The sequence below is a fragment of the Tilletiaria anomala genome (assembly GCF_000711695.1).
Source record: "Tilletiaria anomala UBC 951 chromosome Unknown K437scaffold_95, whole genome shotgun sequence".
Taxonomy (NCBI): Eukaryota; Fungi; Basidiomycota; class Exobasidiomycetes; order Georgefischeriales; family Tilletiariaceae; genus Tilletiaria; species Tilletiaria anomala.
In genome coordinates this window covers 25,504-48,239 of record NW_013546927.1, presented here as the reverse complement: position 1 = coordinate 48,239, position 22,736 = coordinate 25,504, and the positions used below count along the sequence as shown (strand labels likewise).

At 55.9% G+C, this 22,736-nt stretch overlaps 4 protein-coding genes across 4 annotated transcripts; 2 read left to right on the top strand and 2 right to left on the bottom strand.

The window, feature by feature from the left end:
- Nucleotides 1-721: 721 nt before the first annotated feature.
- K437DRAFT_258778 (Suf-domain-containing protein) lies at nucleotides 722-5,388 on the bottom strand. The gene is made up of 7 exons (XM_013385828.1): nucleotides 4,023-5,388; nucleotides 3,467-3,949; nucleotides 2,811-3,142; nucleotides 2,269-2,734; nucleotides 1,841-2,210; nucleotides 1,392-1,776; nucleotides 722-1,304 (listed from the first exon to the last, which is right to left on the bottom strand). The coding sequence occupies exons 1-7, from the start codon at nucleotides 5,217-5,219 to the stop codon at nucleotides 1,001-1,003; spliced, it is 3,537 nt and encodes a 1,178-aa protein (XP_013241282.1). The 5' UTR covers nucleotides 5,220-5,388; the 3' UTR covers nucleotides 722-1,000.
- Nucleotides 5,389-5,632: 244 nt separating this feature from the next.
- K437DRAFT_258777 (putative URA2-multifunctional pyrimidine biosynthesis protein) lies at nucleotides 5,633-13,344 on the top strand. Its single transcript, XM_013385827.1, has 5 exons — nucleotides 5,633-6,122; nucleotides 6,202-8,210; nucleotides 8,285-8,806; nucleotides 8,866-13,114; nucleotides 13,207-13,344. Exons 1-5 carry the CDS (start codon nucleotides 5,855-5,857, stop codon nucleotides 13,239-13,241), a joined length of 7,083 nt encoding a protein of 2,360 aa, XP_013241281.1. The 5' UTR covers nucleotides 5,633-5,854; the 3' UTR covers nucleotides 13,242-13,344.
- A 1,036-nt stretch (nucleotides 13,345-14,380) lies between these two features.
- K437DRAFT_227531 (Bromodomain-containing protein) lies at nucleotides 14,381-14,593 on the top strand (the record flags this gene model as incomplete). The annotated part of the gene is made up of 1 exon (XM_013385826.1): nucleotides 14,381-14,593. A coding segment is annotated over one exon (213 nt), but the record flags the coding sequence as incomplete, so codon positions are not given.
- Nucleotides 14,594-18,801: 4,208 nt separating this feature from the next.
- K437DRAFT_270074 (Vps5-domain-containing protein) lies at nucleotides 18,802-22,555 on the bottom strand (the record flags this gene model as incomplete). The annotated part of the gene is made up of 6 exons (XM_013385825.1): nucleotides 18,802-18,894; nucleotides 18,963-19,949; nucleotides 20,022-21,311; nucleotides 21,387-21,894; nucleotides 21,978-22,395; nucleotides 22,465-22,555. The coding sequence occupies 6 exons, from the start codon at nucleotides 22,553-22,555 to the stop codon at nucleotides 18,802-18,804; spliced, it is 3,387 nt and encodes a 1,128-aa protein (XP_013241279.1).
- Nucleotides 22,556-22,736: the final 181 nt, after the last annotated feature.

The window sequence follows — 22,736 nt, the reverse complement described above, 5'->3', positions numbered from 1 at the left end:
TTACGACATTCGAGCAGCCTGCATCCAGTCACCGTATATGCTCGATCCGAATCATCACGACGTGCTATTCGGTGGTGCCAGTTTGCTGGGACTCAGAATTGCATACTGGGTGCGCCAGCACGGTGCATGCAAGGTCGTGCTGACGTCTCTGACGCAGAGAAGTTCGAGCGAGCTGATCATGGGCGGTGAACGTGCCAGCAGATACGACCAGATCACAAAGCTGTGCTGCTGGGGCGACCAGTTTACGCGCGACTTGGAGGACACCGTGCATTGCGTACTCAGCGGGCGGCTCACGAGTTGAGAGCAGGTTCCGCCTTTCCCGTTCACCACAGTGGAGGCTGTCTTGCCGGACCCTACTCGTCTCTATCATGTCGTTTCGGCGCACCGTCGCAGCTGCGAGGCAGCGGAGGAAGCAGCCCGGAATGGTGGTGATGGCGCTGGCGTGCAGAGCTTGCATTCCGTCACCACGCGCTGGGTATGAAGCGATGCGAGTCTGTGCATGAATCCAGATGTACCCCTCCGGGACTACGTCCTCGACTTGCTCTCTACGCCCCGCCTTTCTTCGCAGCTCACCAAACTCTTTAGCATCAAGATCATAAAGAAGCTGCTGAATGATGCCACGCTCGGGCGACTCGGCGCTTTCGCAAATGCGGCTCGGGCGTATATGTAGCAAACTTCAGAGCACTTCTTTGGAGGTCCAGTCCATGCTTACAGAATTGTGCATAAAGTGTATTTCGAAACCAGTGTAGTATACACCAAACCCATCGCATCGCACCACTTCAGGGCCTGGGCGTCTGTGTCACCGTATTTCTGCTGAACGGCCGCGTTCACGGCGCTACAGGCGTTTGCCTCACTGCTGACCAGTGTTGTCTCCATAGCGACGTGAGTACAGGGCTCGGATCGAGTTGCAAGATTGTATTGAAGAGCTCCTTGCGGTTGCCATCCACCAAATTACATAAAGCGACTGCAGCCCCACTCGCCACGAGAACCCGTCCTTGCATCATCGCTTGCGCATTCGTCCACGTCCACGCATTGATCGTTGCTGTTGTTGCTGCGCTTGCGCTGGCACGTGCTGCGGCTGCCCCATCATGTTGACAGGCACAGTGCTTGGGCCCATCATCTGCGGCATCATGCCAGGGGCGATAACTCCAGGCCCTGCAGGCATGCCCGAAGTGCCGACAAACCCACCTGGCCCTGCTATAGATTGGGGCACCATCGCAGGCAGGTTAGCACCTCGTAAAGCATTGATAAGCTCGTCCGCTGGCATAATGGGGCCATCAAAGGCAGCCTTCATGGGGAGCATGCTGACAGGAGGAGGTTGATAAGGCGTCAGCCCAGTGAAAACTGTCATATCATCTTGGGATTACAGCAACACAGATACTTCAGCTCACCTCAAGAAGAATCTAATACCCGGCGGGACATCAGGACTTGTCTTTGTGCGCACTTCACCAGAGACGCCGTTCGCCTTGAGACGCTTCACAGGGCCTGTCAGCACCGCTCCCGGGCCTGGGGACGCCCCGCGGCCGCCGTTGTCCACGGTATCCCCAACGGTGCCACCAGGTATTCGCCGTTTCTTTCCCCCTGATGCAGCATCTTGTTCATCCGCTTGCAAATTGCTATCCGTGTTAGCTTGATCCTTGAGTTCAGCCACTTCGAAAACGGTCGATGTTGTTGTCGGGGAAGAGCTCTCCGTCGGAAATAAACCAAGGTCACGGATGCTGATAACCTCCAGGTCGCCGTAGCAGCTACGCTCGGTGAGCCGCTCGATTCTTGGTTCTGAGGGCCAAAAAGACCATGATCAGCAAAGCTGGTCGATAACCCAATTACGCCTTGAGCTTACTCTCTGGGAATATCTCCTGCAATCGATACTCCAAACGCGTGATAGCTGCCAGATCACCAAAGTTGTATTCGTATTCTGCCCACCTGTCCCACACAGGACGCGCTTTCTCCGGTGGCAGCGTAGTGATGACGCGCTCGAAAAGCGCACGCGCGTTGTTTTCATCGTTGATTCTCAGCAGAAAGTCGAGGTAGCGAACAATCAACATTTCGTTCGTGCCGAATGTCTTGACCGCCAGCTCGAACACATTGGTAGCAACGCGCGTGTCTTTCGAGCAGTGGTACTCGATCATGGCACTCGCTTCGTAGACCTGCCAGGTGCAATTTGAAGATTTGCGCGCTTTGCCAAAGCAAATTCGAGTAGGACGGATACCCTGAACATCATAGAGTGTCAGTGACAGCAAAATTCTTCAAGATATGAAACAATCTTACCTCTGTGCGTCGAAGGAACTGCATTTGCTTGATCCAGATCAGTGAAGCTTCTTCCTTCATCTTTTCAATATCCTCTGACACCTGGGCCTCGATCGCTTTCTTCTTTTCTTGCCGCCCCTCATCCTGCTTTCGGAGTAGCTCCTTTTCCTCTCCTTCGAGCTCTTCGCCCGCACCTTGAGCCACCTTGCGCGCCTTGACAGCGTTCTGCGCGGCTTCCGTTTCGGCATCGATGCCTGCAAGGAGGACATCGGCTTCCTTACGCCGTGTCTCAATACGCTGTTGAGCATGCTCGATGAGGTTGTCGAAGATGGGGCCGCAGGCGCTGGTCTGTTTGTTTCTTTCATGATGATCGATGAGAGCAAAGGAGAGAAGGAAGCTACCCGGGCAAGATTCCAATCCTTTTTCGAGCCATGCAGTAGCTTCGCTGGTCTGGCCGACGCTGTCATTCTGGACGTAAGCCACGTACCTGCGCCAAGGGTGACCGAGCAGACCTCGGTAAGTTAATCTAGTACAGGAGATGAAAGCGGCATGCAAAACCTCACCAAATTTCAGGACAGAACTGCATGTGCATAACAGCCTTGCGGCAAGCAGCGATCTGACGTGCCTGCAGAGCTGCCTTGTCTTCCAGCATGAGTGGATTCTTCTCCTCCCAGGCTAGATATCTCTTCCACCCGTCGACAGCAGCTCTCTCCCGTTGAATCTGCGCCCACGACGTGGAAGTCCGTCCTGGAGTGCCAGCATCGGACATTGAAACCCAAGCGGGAACACGGGGCAGAAGCGGCTTGGGGAGGCTATCTAAGATGGAGGCCATCTCGCGCTGCGCACCCCGTGCAGTCATGTACGCGGCCGATCGCTCGGCGAGGAATCGCTTTGCCTGCGTGCCAGCAGCAGACAGCGAGAAGTTGGAAAAGGCAGCAGAGCCGACGATGGGGTCATTCGGCGGCGTACGGCGCGAAGAATGGGGAAGGAGGCGACACGAGGGCAGCGGACCGGATGCACAGCATCGAATTCGCGTACAGTGATTGCATGCGTCCAGTCAGCCATGGGGAAGCAGAAGAACCACGCCGGCAGGTTTCCGGAGAAGGTTGAATAGTAGTATGCGCCCACTGTCAGTAAGGTCATCGCAAGTTACCCCAGGCAAGCACGTTGAGGATGCGCGAGCATATGCAGATGCACACAGTTGGAGGACTCGACTTACCGTTGTGCGATTCATGCTATTCTCGAATGCGTCGTACTCCCTCCACAGCCTCTCAATCTCGTTGGTCGGCTGTGTAACAGCCCTCTGGAACGCGTTCCGAATGGCATCCATCTTCTGCCCTTCCTCCCACTGTGCTTGGCTACCCGGCTGCGCCGCGACCCCGACGGCAGCGCCGGTTTTGCGCTCCTTGAGGAAAGCAATGAACTCTTGCCAGATTGGTCCAGCCTCTCGTTCGCCGCCGATGTTGTTGAGCGCGAACTCATACGCGTCTTGCACGACCTTTCGCGAGCGATCGTACTCCTCCCTCGCTGTGGGATTGAAAGGGGGAATGGGGTTGACGCGCCTTGTGTACGAAAGGTAGGAGCGCCACAAGTCCACCGAGACGGACGAGATGCCACGCAGGCAGCGCGCAAACAGCACCTCAACGCCTTTAAAGTCGGAGTGGGCTAGAAGGATGTCAATGTATGCGATCCATTGCTTTACCTGCGGGAGTGGGATGCATAAGCCCATTGGATCCTCAAGAGCGCTATTATTTCCACCCAAGAGAGCCACTCACCGCGTATGGAAAGACATGTAGCATGTCCTCGAAGGCTTGCTTCGACTCTTGCAAGACGTCATCTCCATCGGTGCCGCTGCCATCCTTCCCTTGCACGGCCTCAACGAGGTTCAGCCATGCCTCTCCATCGCGCCCATCCTTTTCGACGCGCGAGCGAAGAAGGGCTATTCGCTCCGCGAGCGACTGTACCGGTGCTGGCGCTGGCGTTGGCGTTGACATTGGGGTCAGTTGTGTGAGCGGAAACGCGGCAAATGAGGCCTTCTGAAGCGCCGGCGATGGCGTTGCCGTAGCTGATTGCTGGAATTTACCAAGCAATTGCGCAGATGCTACGGAAACAACAGATGAAGCGGATGCTTGAGGTGTCGGCACACCGGCCGGTATGCCTATCGGCTGCTGCTGCTGTTGCGTCTGGGCTTCCGGAATCTCGCTGCTACCGCTATCGCTCTTGCAAATGCCTTTGCCCTTCTTTCCTGCTTTCGGTGTATCGTCGATCGGCGGCAAGCCTTGCTCATCGTCATCCAAGAAGCGTACGCGTGGTTTCTGGTGCTTGTTCTTGGTAGTTGCAGAGGCCACCGCTTTCAGATTGGAAGGTTGGGATGCGGTGGAAGGAGTCCCAGCAGCTACTGCCTTTGCCGCTCTTGTTGCTGCTGATGGAGCATCTGCTCCTGCGCTCTCTGACGCTGAAGCGCCCGCTGCAGACCCTTCTAGCGGTTTATCGACTTGCAGAGGTGATGTCTGTGCGGTGTCCAAACTTTGCACGCGGTCGATCCCCTCGCCTTCATCCTCGTCCATGTCTGATCCCTCGGCATCTGCATCCCCATAATCATCATCGTCAGCTGCATCAGCAGCCGCGCTGGTGCCAGTAGCATCAGACGTGGCATTCAACCCTGATGCCAAGAGAGAAGCCATTTGATTCAGTTCATCGGTCACCAAGCCGCTTCCTACCATCGCAATCGGCGCAGACGCAGAGAGAGAGGTGACGCTTCCATCCAAGGTGTCGGCGATGCCAGCGTCTGCTGGCTGCGCATCACGGGCCAAAGCGGGATGCGGCACGTTGGATGCGGCAGCAATATCAGCAGAAACATTGACATCAGCGCCAGCGATGGCGGCAGAGCCATGAGCCGCTTGTTCCACTTGCGCTTCAACAACCGGTACCCCTACCGCTTTCGGTGTAGTATCTGATGGATGTTCATCCATGACGGTATGGAGGGCCAGCACTCGCAAAGAACACTTCACGCTCAATCTCGACTACACCTCCTTGTAGCCTCTTCCCGGCCTGTTTCTTTTGCGTGCGACTTGATTCTATGCAGAAGCCTTTGTGGCTGTCTTCTGTCGTTCTGCCACAGAAAATAAAGCCTCGTTGTTGCTACCAATGGGTGTTGGTATCCTTTCCTTTCTTCCTACTCTGACCAAAGTTAGAGAAACCGGAATGCGCTACCTTGTAAACTCACACATGTAACACGTGACCACATGCGATGGCCAGCCGGGGCGGAAGCAATTTTTTTTGTTTGCCAATCAAACGATTTTCTTTGGCGGAGCGACGGAGACAATTGAGCTGAAGGGCGGAGTGAACTTTGCTTGCTCGTTGCTTCTTTCTATACGGTACGACTCTCTGTGCGAGCTCACCGAACCGGTTCTCTTCTCTCCTTGCTCCTCCCTCTGCAAGGGGTACCATCTGTGGGAGTTATTGGTGTCGCAGTAGGGGCGCTGGTTCACGAAGCGACCGCCTTTTTCGCCCAACGAACCGTGTAGAGGATCCGCAGCGCTTCCCATATACGCCGCGCTTGCTCTCTCCGACACTGTGACAGACGTCCTCGAGACGCTTGACAACGATGTCGATAACTGCTAATGCTGCTTCGGCGGCCGCATCTGGAGAAGCAGCCGCTTCTAAGCTGCAATCGAACCCCAGCAAGATGCAGTCCGTCGCGCCTGAGCCGGCCCCGTGTCCGCCTGCGACTCTTCCTCCCCTTGCGCCTGGAGATGCAGCTCCAGATGCTGCAGCCAACATGGTCCTTGAACTTGCTGACGGCACAGCGTACAGGGGCATTAGTTTTGGTGCAGCGGGCAAAAGCATCAGCGGAGAATGTGTCTTTCAGACGGGTCAGTAGCTTTTCCTCTGTATCATCGGCCCTGTGCAGACAAATCCGGTTCTGACATACAACATTTTTGATTTTTTTAGGAATGGTTGGTTATGTCGAATCTCTTACTGACCCGTCGTATGAGGGTCAGATTCTCGTCTTGACCTTTCCTCTGGTCGGCAACTATGGCGTGCCTTCTCGGGAAGAGTCGCACGCGACGATCCAAAACCTGCTCGCTTCTCCGTTCGAGTCATCGCGTATCCACATTGCAGGCCTGGTCATCGCCTACTACTCCCACGACTTTAGCCACTGGCTGGCCAAGAGCTCTCTGGCAGACTGGCTGAAGGAGAACGGCGTGCCGGCCATCTACGGCGTGGACACCAGGGCGCTGACAAAGAGGATTCGCAGCCGAGGCAGCATGCTCGCCAAGCTGCTTGCGATGAGATCGGATAGCCTGACGACTGCAGGTGTTCCTGCCGGCCTCAGCAATGGCTCTGCGGCTGTTGTGTCCAGTGCTTTGAGCCGCCCGCCTACACCCCCAACCCTTGGTCTCTCGGGCACACCTAGCGGCCTTGCCGGCGATGCAGATGCTGCCTGGCGCCTTGCATACCAAGATATCGCCTTTGCCGATCCCAACAAGGAGAACCTTGTCGCGCGCGTGTCGACGCGTCAGCCGGTACTTTACACTCCTCGGAACACTTCGCCAGGAGGCTCGCTCGGCCAGGCAAAGGAGGCCCTGCTGCACCCCAGCGGCAGGCCCATTCGTATCTTAGCCCTCGACGTTGGTATGAAGTACAACCAGATCCGTTGCTTCACAAGCCGCGGTGTCGAGCTCAAGGTCGTCCCCTGGAACTACGACTTTCTTTCCATTAGCGAGGAGCCATTTGATGGCCTGTTCATCTCCAACGGTCCTGGTGATCCTACGAGCTGTGCGCCGACGATCGCGAACATTCAAAAATTGATCGCACGCAAGGACTCGGTCAAGGACACTGTGCCGATCTTTGGTATCTGCTTGGGCCACCAGCTCCTCGCGCTTGCCAGCGGCGCCGAGACGGAGAAGATGAAGTTCGGCAATCGCGGACACAACATCCCCTGTACCGATCGCCTCAGCGGGAGGTGCTACATCACCAGCCAGAACCACGGGTACGCCGTCAAAGCTACCACGCTCAAGCAGGGTTGGGAGGAGCTGTTCTACAATGCGAACGATGACAGCAACGAAGGCATTTACTGCAAGGATGCACCTTTCTTCAGCGTCCAGTTTCACCCTGAGTCTACTCCAGGGCCCAGGGATACCGAATTCCTATTCGATGTCTTCATCAGAAGCGTCGTCGACTGCGCAGCCGTCAAAGGGTCTCCTGCTGCAGCTGTGCTTCCGCCGGTTCAGTTCACCGGCGGTAAGGCTGCGGAGAACGCTTTGGCGTACCCACGTCAACAAGTACGCAAGGTGCTCGTCCTGGGCTCGGGCGGTCTCTCCATCGGCCAAGCCGGAGAGTTTGACTACTCTGGTTCACAAGCCATCAAGGCGCTCAAGGAAGAAGGTATCTACAGTGTCCTGATCAACCCCAACATTGCCACGATCCAGACGAGCGCAGGTCTTGCCGACAAGGTGTACTTCCTCCCTGTTACGCCCGAATTTGTCCTCAAGGTGGTCAAGCACGAGCGCCCGGACGGCATCTTTGTCACTTTCGGAGGCCAGACGGCACTGAATGTCGGCATCAAAATCAAGGAGGAGCTCAAGCAGCTCGGCGTCAAAGTCTTAGGCACGCCGATTGAGACCATTATCACGACCGAAGACCGTGATCTATTCGCGAAGGCTATGGGCGAGATCGGCGAGAAATGTGCTCCCTCCGCAAGCGCAACGACGTGGGAAGAAGCGCTGACTGCGTCGAAGTCCATCGGATTTCCTGTTATCGTGCGCGCCGCTTTTGCACTTGGCGGTCTCGGTTCTGGGTTCGCAAGCAATGAAGACGAGCTGCGCAAGCTGTGCACCGCGGCCTTTGCTAACAGCCCACAAGTGCTCGTCGAGAAGAGTATGAAGGGCTGGAAGGAGGTCGAATACGAGGTTGTTCGTGACGGACGCAACAACTGCATCACAGTGTGCAACATGGAGGTGAGCGCCGATCAGTTTTGGCTTTCAATCTTGTCATCTCGCGACTGACGCCAGTACTATCCTCTCCCATGCAGAACTTCGACCCGCTCGGTATTCACACCGGTGACTCGATCGTTATTGCCCCATCGCAAACGCTGAGCGATGAAGACTACAACATGCTGCGTACCACCGCCGTCAACGTGATCAGGCACCTGGGCGTTGTTGGCGAGTGCAACATTCAGTACGCACTAAACCCACACTCCAAGGAGTACTGCATCATCGAGGTCAATGCCCGTCTCTCTCGTTCGTCTGCCTTGGCCAGCAAGGCGACCGGGTACCCGCTTGCTTTCATTGCCGCTAAGCTCGGCCTTGGCATCCCGCTCAACGAGATTAGGAACAGCGTCACGCGCGAGACAAGCGCTTGCTTCGAGCCGAGCTTAGACTACGTCGTTTGCAAGTTCCCGCGCTGGGATTTACGCAAGTTCGTTAGGGTCTCCTCGAAACTAGGAAGCTCAATGAAGAGTGTCGGAGAGGTCATGAGTATTGGGCGGACATTCGAGGAGGCGATCCAGAAAGCTATCCGCCAAGTCGACTACCAGAACGATGGCTTTGGAGCGGTGAGCATTTGCAGACATCTTTTGCTTGAACTGGGCGCTGACAGTTATGGAACTCGCAGAACGACTTTGTGGACGACTCAGCGGTCGATGAAGAGCTCACCAACCCGACCGACAAGCGCATGTTCGCCATTGCAAATGCCCTGCGGCTTGGCTACTCGGTCGACAAGATCCACCAGATGACGTCTATCGACCGCTGGTTCCTGTCCAAACTGGAGAAAATCTTCGCAGCATCTGCGGCATTCTCGCGGTACCACGCGTCGCAGCTTCCACCAGACCTCCTTCGTTATGCCAAGCAGCTCGGGTATTCGGACAAACAGCTGGCCAAATGTATCGGCAGCACAGAGCTAGCTGTCCGTCGACTTCGCCAAGAGTACGCGATCATGCCCTTCGTCAAGCAGATCGACACCGTCGCAGCCGAGTTCCCTGCTTACACGAACTACCTGTACACGACGTACCACGCCACAGAGCATGACGTAAGCTTTGATGATAAGGGTGTCATCGTACTCGGCTCTGGTGTCTACCGCATTGGTTCCAGTGTGGAATTTGACTGGTGCGCCGTTAGGGCGATTCGCACCTTGCGTGACCGGGGCTTCAAGACGGTCATGATCAACTACAACCCGGAAACTGTCTCCACAGACTACGACGAAGCAGACAGGCTCTACTTCGAGAACATCTCTCTGGAGACTGTTCTTGACATCTATGACCTCGAACGTTCGTCAGGTGTGATTATTTCCATGGGTGGTCAAACTCCGAATAACATCGCCCTGCCTCTTCACCGTCAAAACGTCAAGATCTTGGGTACGTCGCCCGAGATGATCGACATGGCCGAGAACCGGTACAAATTCTCTCGTATGTTGGACAAGATCGGCGTCGACCAGCCCATGTGGAAGGAACTTACGTCGTTCGAGGAAGCCCAGGAAGCCTGTGCGCGCTTTGGCTATCCTGTCCTGGTCAGACCCTCATATGTCCTCAGTGGTGCCGCCATGAATGTCGTCTACTCTCCGGAGGACCTCAACAGCTACTTGTCGCAAGCAACAGCAGTCAATCGTGAGCATCCTGTCGTCATCACCAAGTACTTGGAAGGCGCCAAGGAGATTGAGATGGATGCGGTCGCCAAAGACGGCAAAATGATGATGCACTACATCTCAGAGCACGTCGAGAATGCTGGTGTCCACTCAGGTGATGCGACCCTGATTCTTCCGCCACAAGACCTGGATCCCGAGACAGTTAGGAGAATCGAGACGGCTACCGCCAAGATTGCAGCCTCACTTCACGTCACAGGCCCCTTCAACATCCAGTTCATTGCCAAGAACAACGAGATCAAGGTGATCGAATGCAATGTCCGAGCTGCACGGTCTTTCCCATTCGTAAGCAAGGTCACAGGTGTTGACGCCATTCAAATGGCTACGGACGTAATGCTTGATTTGCCTGTCGAAGCATATCCCAAGATCAACTTGCCAAAGAACTATGTCGGTGTCAAAGTCCCTCAATTCTCCTTCAGCCGTCTTGCTGGAGCAGACCCAATTCTTGGTGTGGAGATGGCGTCCACTGGAGAGGTTGCCTGTTTTGGACGGGATAAGTACGAGGCGTACTTGAAGGCGATGATTGCATCTGGAATCAAACTTCCGCAGAACAACGTCCTGCTCTCCATCGGCAGCTTCAGCGAAAAGCAGGAGCTGGTGTCCTCTGTGCGCACACTTCACGCATTGGGCTTCACCCTATACGGCTCGTCCGGCACAGCAGATTTCTACGGAGAACAAGGCATCCCTGTCAATTACCTCGAGGCCCTCCCGGAAGACGACGACGTGCAGAGCGCAGATAACTCCAAAGCGGCATACTCCCTGCTCAGCCATCTGTCTCAAGGCCTCAGCTCGCTGTTCATCTCTCTACCAAGCAAGAACAAGTACCGCAGGCCCCTGTCATTCACTTCAATGGGTTACCGGGCGCGGCGGTTGGCAATTGATCGATCAATCCCATTGATCACCAACGTCAAGAATGCCAAACTTTTCGTCGAGGCGCTCGCCAGGCACAGAAAGGCCGGCTCTGACTTCCTGATCTCGCCAGTCGACTTCAAAACGAGTCATCAAGTCCATTCATTCCCTGGCTTCATCAATGTGAACGCTTTCTTGCCATCAATTGCAGATCCCGCTTCGGGTGCACGTGAAGTTGCAGAGCTCACTAAAGCCTCTCTGGCAGCAGGCTTTACCGCAGTGCACCTCAGCCCTATCGGTATGAGGCAAGCTGTAGCGGACGAGCAGACGCTTTCCATCATCGAAGGCAAGGTCGTTGGCTCGGCTCACTGCGATGTTTCGCTTGCGCTCGCTGCGTCGAACAGCGTGACAACAGATGTCAGCGACTTTACTGAGCGAGCGAGGTCGCTCTTCATCTCGCCTGCGCTGGCCGGAAAGCTCCAGCCTGCTGCGGTTGCCGCTAACATGGCCGGCTGGCCTGAGCAAAGGCCACTTGTTACCGATGCACGCGGAAATGATCTCGCCTCCATCCTGCTGCTCGCTAGCCTACAATCACGCAGCATTCACGTCACGGAAGTTTCCAGTCGGGATGACATTGCATTGATCGTGCTCAGCAAGAACAAAGGTCTGAAGGTCACTTGCGACGTTGCCATCTATTCGCTGTTTTTCACCAACGAGACGTACCCCGCGGCCACCTGCCTGCCAAGTTCGGATGACCAACTCGCGTTGTGGGAGAATATGGATGAGATCGACATCTTGACGGTCGGTTCCGTGCCTTACAAGCTCGGAGTGCAGCTTGGGCAGCACGTCTCGGCGGCATCAGGTGTGGTCGAGTCTATGCTGCTGCTTCTCGACGCTGTTAATGAGAAGAAGTTCACTCTGGACGATATTACCGACAAGCTGTCCAAGAAGCCACGTGAAATTTTCGCGTTCCCAGAGCAGCTTGGGTCTGAGGTGCAGGTCGATGTCGATAGAGCGGCGCCGGTGGTGAAGAGAGAGGTATGGTCACCCTTGCAGGGTCGAGCTACCATTGGATCGATCTCTCGGGTTGTCGCAAAAGGTCGGCCCGTCTTTGTTGACGGAGAAGTGTTGTCGAATGGCACGCTTGGCAGCAATATTTCCAACAGCTTTGGAGCGATCCAGTCGGTCTCGAAAGCAAGCGCTCAGGCTCGGACAAAGTCGATCAGCGAGAGCTCGGTGAGATCCGGCCGGCGCCAATCGTTCAACCAGGATGGTGCGCGGGCCGGCCTGCTTGGCGAAGCGCCTTCCTCACCAAATGCAGACAACATGGGCCAGGTGCGGTCGCCGATTCTAGCTGGTCAGGACGGTCCCATGGTGCACATTCCCCGCACCAACCTAATGAGCGTTTTCCAGGAGGATGGGCCCATGCCGCTCGCGGCACCTGCTACTCTCGCATCTCCTTCGTTGCGGACGGCCATCTACCACCCAACGTTCAACCGACGGCACGTGCTGTCCGTCCGGCAGTTCAACCGCAACGACCTCCATGCACTGTTCTCGGTGGCTCAGGAGATGCGTCTGCAAGTGGAGAGACAAGGGACACTGGACATTCTCAAGGGCCGTGTGCTCTGCAATTTGTTCTACGAAGAATCGACACGGACGTCTTGCTCTTTCGAAGCTGCAATGGTCCGCTGCGGAGGCCAGGTGGTATCCGTCAAAGCTCAGAGCTCGTCCGTCGTCAAAGGCGAGTCGCTGGCGGACACAATTCGGACGCTGGGCTGTTACAACGACGCCATAGTCCTGAGGCATCCGGCTGTCGGTAGCGCGCAACAAGCTGCCAAGTTCTCACCGGTACCTGTCATTAACGCTGGAGATGGCATTGGAGAGCACCCAACCCAGGCGCTGCTGGACATCTTTACCATTCGCGAAGAACTAGGTACGGTTAGTGGGCTGACGGTGACGCTGCTAGGTGACCTTAAGAACGGACGGACCACACACTCGCTGGTCAAGCTGCTGTGCCTGTACGGCGTCACGCTCAACTATGTAAGCCCGGCGTCGTTGTGCATGCCGGACGATGTGAAGGCAGAGGTGGCGAAGCGCGGAATCGCGCAGTTCGAGACGTCCGACCTGGACACTGTCATCGCGCGGACGGACGTTCTTTACGTGACGCGCGTGCAGAAGGAGCGTTTCCCAACACCAGAAGCGTACGAGGCGGTGAAGAACGCGTATGTTGTCAACAACGACGTGCTCGCCAAGGCAAAGCAGGACATGATCGTCATGCACCCGCTGCCGAGGGTCAATGAGATCGATGCAGAAGTCGACTTTGACATCAAACGAGCCGCTTACTTCCGCCAAATGCGGTACGGTCTCTTTGTCAGGAGTGAGTGTACCTCCCGCTGTTTCCAGCAGGGCCAAGTACACTTTGCCTACCAGTGGACGCAACTTACCTCTTTTTTTCTTTTCTTTCGCCAGTGGCGCTGCTTGCCATGGTTCTTCACACAGGATAGACTCAACAAGCAGGCGCACGGGCGAGTCGGTGTGCTATCCATCCCCAAAAGCAAAAGCAACAACCTTTGTAATACAGCAAATTCTTCATTCGCTTAGTTCCACTATGGAGAAATTTGTTCGCGATGGCAGGAGTGTGAAATCTGATTCGAACTGGAGGCGGTGGTTGAGTTGCAGCGGTGGGCCGGTGGGCAACCCTATTATGCATGTCTATCGCCATCACGAAATCAAGGAGGGCAGTTTTCCAGGGATGTGCTTTCTGTCACACTCTTTCTCTGTCGCCGCTATTAGCATCAAGACTGTGCCACAAGGATCACTTGCAAAGCGAGCCGCTTCGGGTCAAGCGGTACTTCATCTTGCCTTCCTCTCTCGTTCCATCTCTTGTACGAGTATGAGGGGTGCGGAGCTGCCGACAGGAGCATCGTTGTCAGCCGCGGCTGCTCCTGCTGCCGCGCCAGTAGCGATCAGTTCTATTCCACTGCCTGTGTCAGGGCAACGCCAAGCCGCTCCAGCTGAAACAAGCAATGTAACCAGCGGTGTCCCTTCACTTGATGGTACAGAAGCTGCTCATGGAAGTGGCAGCACTGGCATCAGCGTGCTGTCTGGCCCCGCATCTTCAGCGCAGCCACTTCCACATAGCTCACCCTCTGGACCTCCGTCCCAAGATGCAGCTAGGGGTGAAGTCGGCAGTACCGCTGCTCCAGCTGCGAGCAGCAACAAGCTTAAAATTGTAGATGCCAACGAAGAGGATGGGGACCAATCCATGCCCAGCAATGACTTTTTCTCTGCTGCTGGTGACGAGGATGTCGGCATGGACACCATGCTGGCTAGAGGAGACGCTGGCAGTCCGGTAGGGGTAGCTTCTACCGAAGGTAACACCGGTATCGGCGCCAGCAGCGCAAAGAACATCTTGATGATGGCACATGGCAGGAACAAGGCGAAGGCGAAGGCCCCAGAAAGGCCCAAACCTGGGCCGAAGAGAAAGAAGACACCACTCAAGGTCGCCCTCGAGAAGCTCATCATTCAGGCTGGCAGGTGCGTTTGCTCCCCTTTCGCTGCATTTTGCTTGCATATATTTGACACATCTCAGTCCCCGTTCCTTATATGGGACATTGTTCCCTTTTCCAGGAAGGACCCCAACATGTACTTTGCCGAGCCGGTACCAATCGAAGAGGTTCCAGGATACGCCGAGGTGATCAAGCAGCCGATGGACTTTGGCACGATCCGCAGCCGCGTCGAATCCTCTTGCTACCTCGATGCTGAGTCCTTCATTGCCGACATGCAGCTCGTAACTTCCAACGCAATGGAGTTCAACCCGCCGGAATCGTCGTACTACCAGACTGCCGAGCGCATCCGCAACTGGTTCGAACGCGCGGCCGGGCGCGAGCTGTCCAGCGATGTCGTCATCACGCCGCGTGACGAGGAAGAGGTGCGCAAGGAGGCGCTGCGCAAGGAAGAGGAGGTGCAGCGCAACCTCGCCATGGGCCTGCGTGCCGATGGCCGGCCGAAGAAGCGGCAGTGGAAGAAGGACCAGCTGCCGGAAAACTACGTGCCTGCCGCGTTCAAGTATGGCGTAGGCACGGCGGCAGCAGCAGCAGGAGCAGGCGTCGGAGGAAGCACAGAGACAACGACCGCAACGGGCACACCCAAAGGCGGTCGCGCATCCACTGGGCCCAGGGCAACGCCGCGGGACGGCAGGAGCATCACCCCCGGCCGCAAGCGCGTGTCCGCCAGCCCGTTCCGGCTGGCCGGGGACGAGACGGGGGGCGCATCTCCATCAGCTGCGCCTGAAGGTTCCGACGAGGACGATGCTGCAGGAAATCGATCCATTGTAGACACACTACGCAGACGACTGGGAGGGACAGGCAGCGGCGGCGCTAGCAGCTCCTCAAAGCCATCCACACCACGCGGAAGTCTGTTACGCGGTCGACACAGCCAAGGCGGTCGACCGCGCGTGAATGCTGACATGCTCGCACAGAGCAACTCGACCGCCCTACCGCTTTCATATCTGCCCGACGGCTCGATTGATCCGTCTGACATCGAAGATGCCCCGACGTTGCTGCTGGGGATCAGCGGCGCCGCTGGCCAGACCGATTGCCTTTTTCTGCCCACTTTGGAGAGCACCTTGCCGCTCTCGTTTGACCATGCCGACAAGGCACAAAAGCGCAAACAAGTGACCGAGGCATTCGAGGCGGCGCTGCTCACCGAGCCGGGCCAACCGAGCGATACCTACAGTCACGACCTGTCCGCCCTGCCTCCGTTCTCACAACATCTTCCGTACAGCTTGCCAACGAAAGCCTCCGGACCTTGGACACCTAGCTTTGATCCAGAACAAGCAGGCATCCCGCTCTTCTGGCCGCTTAAAGCTATGTCCGTACCGGGAATCGCATCAGCAGCAGCGACAGCGACGACGCCGACCGCCTCGTCTGGCAAGGGTGCATCTGGCAGCAGAAAAGCAGCGGGTGCCTCCTCTACCTATTCGAAAGACTTTGACTGGACGTATGGCCACCTGCAGCCGCGAGTGCGCAAGTTACTCTCTGTCTCCGATCTAGGCACATTCAGTACGGTCGTTCCCGCGCGCGCGATCAGCGATGCCGGCCAGCTGAGCCAATACCACTACCTCAACGGCCCCGTCCTGCGCACGGCCCTGTCCGAGGAGATGGCCTCACTGCCTTCCATGGCGCTCAAGCTGCCAGACGTATCTATCGTTCCGCCAGACCTGACGCACCTCATCTGGACGAACATGTATCGTGAGTACAGACCGCAGATGGACGACGTGCTCAAGAGCGGCCTAAAAGAAAGCATGCTCCTTCGGAGCGCCGTCTTTGGCGATGCGCTGGGCGAGGCGTACGCGCGCAGCGTCGCAGATTTCGTCGCGGGAGCTTCCAAAGGCGTGGAGGAGCGCTACGGACCAGAAGCAGATATTGTATCGGAAGACGAGGATGAAATGCGGGGAGTGTCGGCCGTGGCATCTGAGTCGCAGGCGGCCGAGACCATTCTGAAAGCAGAACAAAGGTCATTGAAGCGCAACTTTGAGCCGTCTGCGAACTCTGCCTTAGCGCCAGACAGCCCAGCGCCAAAGAAGATCAAAGTTGAAGAGGATTGCAATACGCCTCTCTCTGCATCTGCGACCGCTTCACCATCACCTGCTCCTGCTCTTGCCTCTACCCCGCTCGACGTGACATTGACCGCAGATGGCGGCCACTCCATCCTCGACCGATCATTGCCCGACTGGGTGCGCGACTACGTCATTGACCCGTTGACGAACTATCAGCTGCCCATCCTGAACCAGGTCGCTGCCGGCTTCCAGCAGGCGCAGACTGCACAGGAATGGGCGGCGTGCCGCTCCAGCCTTGCGCGCGGCGATTCAGCTGCAGGCACGGATGCGGGGCACGAAGATGCGCCACCGTCCGCCGCGGAGCTGCAAGAGCTGCTCGAGACGGCGTTGCGAGGTGACAATGAGCAGGTAGCTGCTGGAGAGAATGGAGACAACGCGCACGAACGATCTGTCATCAGTCTGCGACTGGCTACTGTGCTCGCCGAGTCGCTCAACGACCCTTCGCCGCGCATGCGCCTCGCTGAGCTGCAGCGCATTCTGAGGTCACGTCTCGATCTTTCCGAGCTGATCGTGTCGCCACAGGATCTGCTTGACACGCCTGATGGCCCGAGTAGCGGCCAGGGCGATGTACTCGGTCAGAGCAACCTTGTGATCGACGAATCAAGCGGCGAGCGACTTCTCACGCTCAAAGGCGTCAAAGGCGCAGCGGCCAAAGAGCCTGAGAGACTTGATGCCGCACTGAGGCAGTATGCAAAGCTCATGGTCGACATCAGTAGACGCCAGCGCGAGCCGCAGCGGCGCACACTGATGGATGGGCTGCGCGTCGCACTACTCTTTTTCTGCATCAAGAACGTCCGGCCGCAAGATTTGTTGCCAATCCCAAAGCAATATGCCGGACTCGTTCAGGCTGTCAGGAACGAGCGACCGCTGTATCCCAAGTCGTCATCAGCGCAATCGCCAAAGAACGCCGCTCCGCTGTCGAAGCCGCTTCCGCCCACACAGGCGGCATGAGCCTGATGTGGCTGTACTCTATCAACTCCATACATAGATGGCTTTTGCGTAATTACAATCCCCAACAATATTGCCGCTTCTACCAGAGCTCCCTTTGGCATACCTTGAAATGTGGTATCCGGCAGAGCTACGTCGTCCGCTGGTAGAATTCGCCTGTCAACTTTCTTTGGGCCACGTCGAGCGTCTTGATGTCTCTGAGCGATTGGACCATAAGATTCGCCATGTAATTCTCGGGCACCAACGCATGTGGTTCGCGACAGTAACATTTTGCGATTGCAAGTCAAATGACTCAATCTCTTGTCAGAGTCGGGTCTTGGACTTGTCCGTCTGGGATTCTGGGCGCATTATAATCACATGTGGATTCCGGACGGTGCAAAGTATGCAACACCAAAAATACGCGACATGCCATTCGGGTTTGCCCACGAGATCAGGCCGGCCGCCTTCGGCTCACGGTTGAGGACCGCCGCGTTTGATATGGGCAGTGAATGGCGATAAAAGGTCAATGATCTCCAACGCTGCTGTAAGAGGCATCAATAGACCTTTCCCTCGCCAGCCCATGCAATTCCTGGAACAGCAGAGTGTTGACATCAGAGCTTAGTATGGCAAGAATAAGGCGAGAGTCCCGCTGATCCAGACTAATCTGCTTGACGCACTGATAGCCAGCCTATTAACACCGCGCATCCAGCGCTTCGTTACTGAGGACTTTCCTTCTGAGTCAAGATCAGTGACGCTTGTACCGTTTGTTCACTCCGAGGATTGAAGTCCTCTTGCCACATGTACTCGCTCGCAAAGCTGAAGGAGAAATACGGCACCAGTCATTGCCTTCCTTGTCTTTCTCACCTGCGCCTCGTCGTTTGGGCAAGTTGATCGATCCGTACACGATGCAGATATCCTTGCGTTACTTCCAGAGCGGAAGCGGTGATGCGACGACGCGCCACGGCCCAATCAGGCTTTTGTAAGAGAACGAGGTGGCGTGCAGAGGATGCGCCTGCGTTGTGGGCTTGAATTGCAGAAGATAGACATCCCCCAGACCGGGTATCAACCTTGCGCGGACAACCATATTTGGTTTGCTCTGATATGTCATGGTCCTGAATGACGAGCGCCTAAGAAATCAGTGGAGTGTCTCGAGAGTTGAGCATCAACTATGTCAAATCAATGGTGTTTCTTGGCCTCAGTTCGTCTTCGACCATGCAGCGTCGGCACATGCCTCAGCTTCGGACGGGCACGATAGCGGGCGAGTTAGCGATGAGAATAGATCTCCACGAAAGAGTGTGATTGGTAGTCATTAGGGATCAGGATGGAGCTTATATGACAGTATGGAGTTTGACAAAGTGCCAAGGGGTTGCATTCCGGTGCATAGCACGTCGTGGGAACAACCAAGGACTAGGTATCACTTCTCGCTAAGTGCCATTGACCGTTCCTTGACTTTCCACCCCTTCTAGACCTGGCCAACAACGTGTTGGTACCAGCATTACCAACGTTTCGGCATGAGGCTAGCTTACATTTGACCTTGACCCCGGCGCATCAATCGTCCGCCCCGTTTGGCGCTCAAGAAGCGCGATGTAATGCTCCCATTCTTTGGCCATCTGCAGAAGGGGCCACAAAGGTATGTTAGAAAAGAACGTCGCTCAAGGGTGAAACGCATTGCGCTAACCTCTTCCTGTCGTTCGACCATGCCGTCGATCCAGGTCTCTAAAGCATTCCGGAACTCTTCGACCCTCTCGATATCGAATGCCGCCATTTCTGTCTTGCATCGCCTCGAGATGTCATCAAACATTTTTTTGAGATGTAACGACTGGGACTCCTTATCAGCAATATCTTGCAGCATCGAATGCAACCGCTCAGGGTGGACCCTCCCGCCTTCCGACTTGAGCTTCTCGTACTTGCGTCGCAGCTTGTGTAAATCCTCCTCTGCCAGTTGCCACGCCAACCAGGCGTCCACGCGAGTCGCAAACGCCTTTCTTACGCTGCCAACGATGCGCTCGTACTCATAGATCACCGTGCCAATCTCGCGCATATCCGCGTCGGATTGCAGCTCTGCGAGCTCCTGGGCACGTCGCTGCACTTCACCAAGTCCTGCAAAGCAAGTACACATGGCACGAGAGAGCGAGCTGGTAGAAAGGACCATCATCATGCTGCTGAACTCGGAAGTCTGATGAGCAAAGTCTTTGCGCTGTTGAGCAAGAGTATTGATGGCTTTGACGATCTTTCTCAGCTGTGATTCAAGTGAGTCGAGGTACCCCTTTTGCCGCTCGAACCATTCGTCTGTCTCCACAAACTTGGGCCCGCCGATATTGCTGCTCCAGCCAAAGTAGGTTTTCTGCTCCGGCGTCGGCACCGGGCCTTTGCGCAGATCACGCATCTTGACGTCGTGTGCAAAGTTATCGCTCTCGAGGAAGAGCCTGAGGTCATCATCATGCTGGAGGACAGGGTGGTTGGAAATCTTGTTGATGCAAGTCTCGAGTCCATGACGTCTCGACTCGACGAGCTCAGGTGCAAAGCGACCGATTTTGACCTTCTCGGGCACCGGTGGAACAATCATGCCCGGGTTATTGTTTACCAATGCAGCATGCAGCCATCTGAAGTCGTTATATCGGCGCAGAACCGAGAACTGCAGAGCTCGGAAATTCGAGCAGTCGGTCTGCCGGTACAGAACATGTAAGAAGCCCAATCCTCTGATACCAACAATGGGATACCAAATGCATAGACTCACTTTCGTGCGCACAGTGTAGACCGTGTGCGCGGTGACCGGGTCACCGACCTTTTGCGGATCACCAACTTTGATTTCGAAAGTGAAGCGGCGCTGATGCGGCTCTGCAGGCAGGTCATCACGCATGTTGGCATCGGCAATGCGTTCATCCACAGCGTTGATGGTGCTGCGCACCATGATTTGGTCAGAGCCTGGACCTGGACCTGGACTTGGACCACTACCTGGGAAATCAGGCTCCCCTTGCTCCTGCGGCTGTTGATGTTGAGGTGGCACGTGGGCTTGCTTCGGCTGTTGCTCCTGTTGCTGCAGGACCAGAGCTGACACCGCAGTTGCACTTTGTACAGGCGCAGCGGCCCGCTGCTCGTCGATAAAGCGCGGCATCGTAGATTCCAGGCGTGGACTCGGTTCTCCATAGCCATCCGAGTCTGCGTCTTGCGCGGCCGTAGAGCCAGTTGAAATCAGTGAGTCGTCTCCCTTAAGCAAAGCCGTAGGTAAGGACCTCGCGTCTTCTCTAGATGCGACCGACCCGGACACTTGCCGAGTTACAGCTAAAGGCTCCCCCAGCGGCGTTATACTCGAATGGACTTTGCTTGAGGTTGTGCCGGCGCTGGCTCGACGCAGAATTGCCTCGCCTGCTTCTTGCAGGCTATTTGGCCGTAGTGGTGGCGCCATGCTAGGATCTGGACTGGAGGATGATGCTGGTGGTGTGGGACGAGCTCTGAGAGAAGAGAAAGATGGTCGAGGAGAGTTGGAAGCGGACGGCCCTTGGCCATCATTCTCATTCTGGTCCTCGTCCTTGCCTTCTGAGCTGCCTTGCATCTGCTCAAGAATCTCGTTTCCATCCGACTGCTCAATGCTTTTGGCAACCAGGTCCATTGGATCTTGCGCTCGCCTCTCGGAATGTGTAGAACATTTGAGTTTGCCTTCGGCCATATCATCAGCTTTGACAACCGTCTCCTGCTCGGCTGCCTGCTGCTCTGCATGAAGTAGGTCGAGCTCCTGCGCTTCCCGCTGCTTTCTCTCAGCTTTGTCCGTTTCTATTCTTTCTTTCTCCTTTCGCTCCTCTTCGATTTCGTTCGCCAGCCTCTCCGCTTCTTCCTTCTCTTTCGCCACCCTTGCACTTCGTTCCTCAGCCTCTGCTTCTTCTCTCTTACACTTCTCCTCTTCCTCGCGGCTTTTCCTCTCTTCCGCGTCCTGTTTCCGTTTCTCCTCTGCTGCTGCTACCTCCTTAACCCGACATTCCTCTGCCTCCGCGGCTGCTTTTCTCTCGGCTTCGAGACGTGTCGTCTCCGTCTGCAAAGAGGCTCCGAGTGCAAAGTTAGCTCAGGTATATGATTGATTTGCTGGTACGTGCAAAACGTGACATACCTCAGTTAGGTACCCTTTCCACCAGGACTCGAACGTCACGCAGTCAGTGCTGATACCGAGCTCGCGTGTCGAGCTGAGATCGAGTTTGCAATGGCGTGGCCGCATCGTCGCAGCGGTGAGGTCCACCTCGTACTCGGGGTCAAGGTACTCGGTTGTCGCGATCTGCTCGTCCAGGGTTCCTGGCTGCAGTTCAGGCTGGGACTCAATCAGGTCTGCTTGGACGCTGTTCCAGACACGCGCCAGGACGTTGCACATGTCGTACTTTGTCATAGCTTCCATGGCGCTAAAGTGAAGAGTCGGTGGTAAGGACGGCGGTGCCACACCACCTTCAGCGTACGCCAAGTTAACGAGATCACCAAGGGCTCGTGCCACATCCGAGACATTGGTTGGATAGCGAACGGCGTAGGCGTCCATCTTTTTGAGCGCGCTCGGCACTTGCGATGGTCGCTGAATGGTAGTGAGGAGGATGTTGACTGCAGACTCGTCAGGACTCTCTGCATAGCCATACCTGAACATCAAATTACAAAAACATTGAAGAGAATTGATTTATCAGCTTATGATAAACATGTACCATGCACCTGCAGCACTCACAGCACAGGAACGCGAAAATTGACGCTCCTGCCTTTGATACCGTGCTCGCTGACTGCCCGTTCTCCTCGTAGCTTGGACACCCCGTATGTGTTGAGCGGATTGGGATCATCATCCACCTTGTACGGCGGCTTGCTGCCATCGAAAACGTAGTCCGTGCTGATGTTGATCAATAAGGGTGCTGGCTGCCCGCCCTCTTTCTCCTGAAAGGCACACCATTGCGCGAGGTGAGTCGGCACGCCAACATTCAGCGCCTCACTTCCTTCAGGATCCTTTTCGACCACATCTGGTCTGCGCTCTGCTGCGCAATGAATGATGACGTGGGGCTTTATCGATGAAAGGAAAGAATAGACCTCGTCGGTAGACGTGAGGTTTAACTTAGTCAGGCCATCCCTGGCACGAGAGTAAGCCAACCCCTTGACTGCAGACATATTTTATCAGCCGAAGATACGACACTGAAACAACCAAGGGGGAGTAGGAAACAACGCACCGTCATAGCCTTCGGTCTTGCATCTTTCGAACACGGCACGCCCCAACAAACCTGAAGCGCCTGTGACGACGACCCTCGGCTTGCTCGACATGTTCACCTTTGCTTCGAGCGCCGCTTCGCCAGCGGCAAGCGGCCAAGAGAATATCTCCAGGAAATCAGTCAGCGATCGATTGGCTATTGCGGTTTGGCGTCGTCTTCCCTTGGTCATGCTAGTAACACTGAAGCATGCCGTGGCCAATGTACATAGGGCACTGGTATCCCATTGTCGCAAG

Coding starts and splice junctions, on each gene's coding strand:
- K437DRAFT_258778 (XM_013385828.1), bottom strand. CDS start 5,219: ATGGATGAACATCCATCAGATACTACACCGAAAGCGGTAGGGGTACCG. Junction 3,143..3,466: donor ATAGCATGAATCGCACAACG/GTAAGTCGAGTC, acceptor GCTGGCACGCAG/GCAAAGCGATTCCTCGCCGA. Junction 2,735..2,810: donor CAGTTCTGTCCTGAAATTTG/GTGAGGTTTTGC, acceptor CCCTTGGCGCAG/GTACGTGGCTTACGTCCAGA.
- K437DRAFT_258777 (XM_013385827.1), top strand. CDS start 5,855: ATGTCGATAACTGCTAATGCTGCTTCGGCGGCCGCATCTGGAGAAGCA. Junction 8,211..8,284: donor TCACAGTGTGCAACATGGAG/GTGAGCGCCGAT, acceptor TCTCCCATGCAG/AACTTCGACCCGCTCGGTAT. Junction 13,115..13,206: donor GTACGGTCTCTTTGTCAGGA/GTGAGTGTACCT, acceptor TTCTTTCGCCAG/TGGCGCTGCTTGCCATGGTT.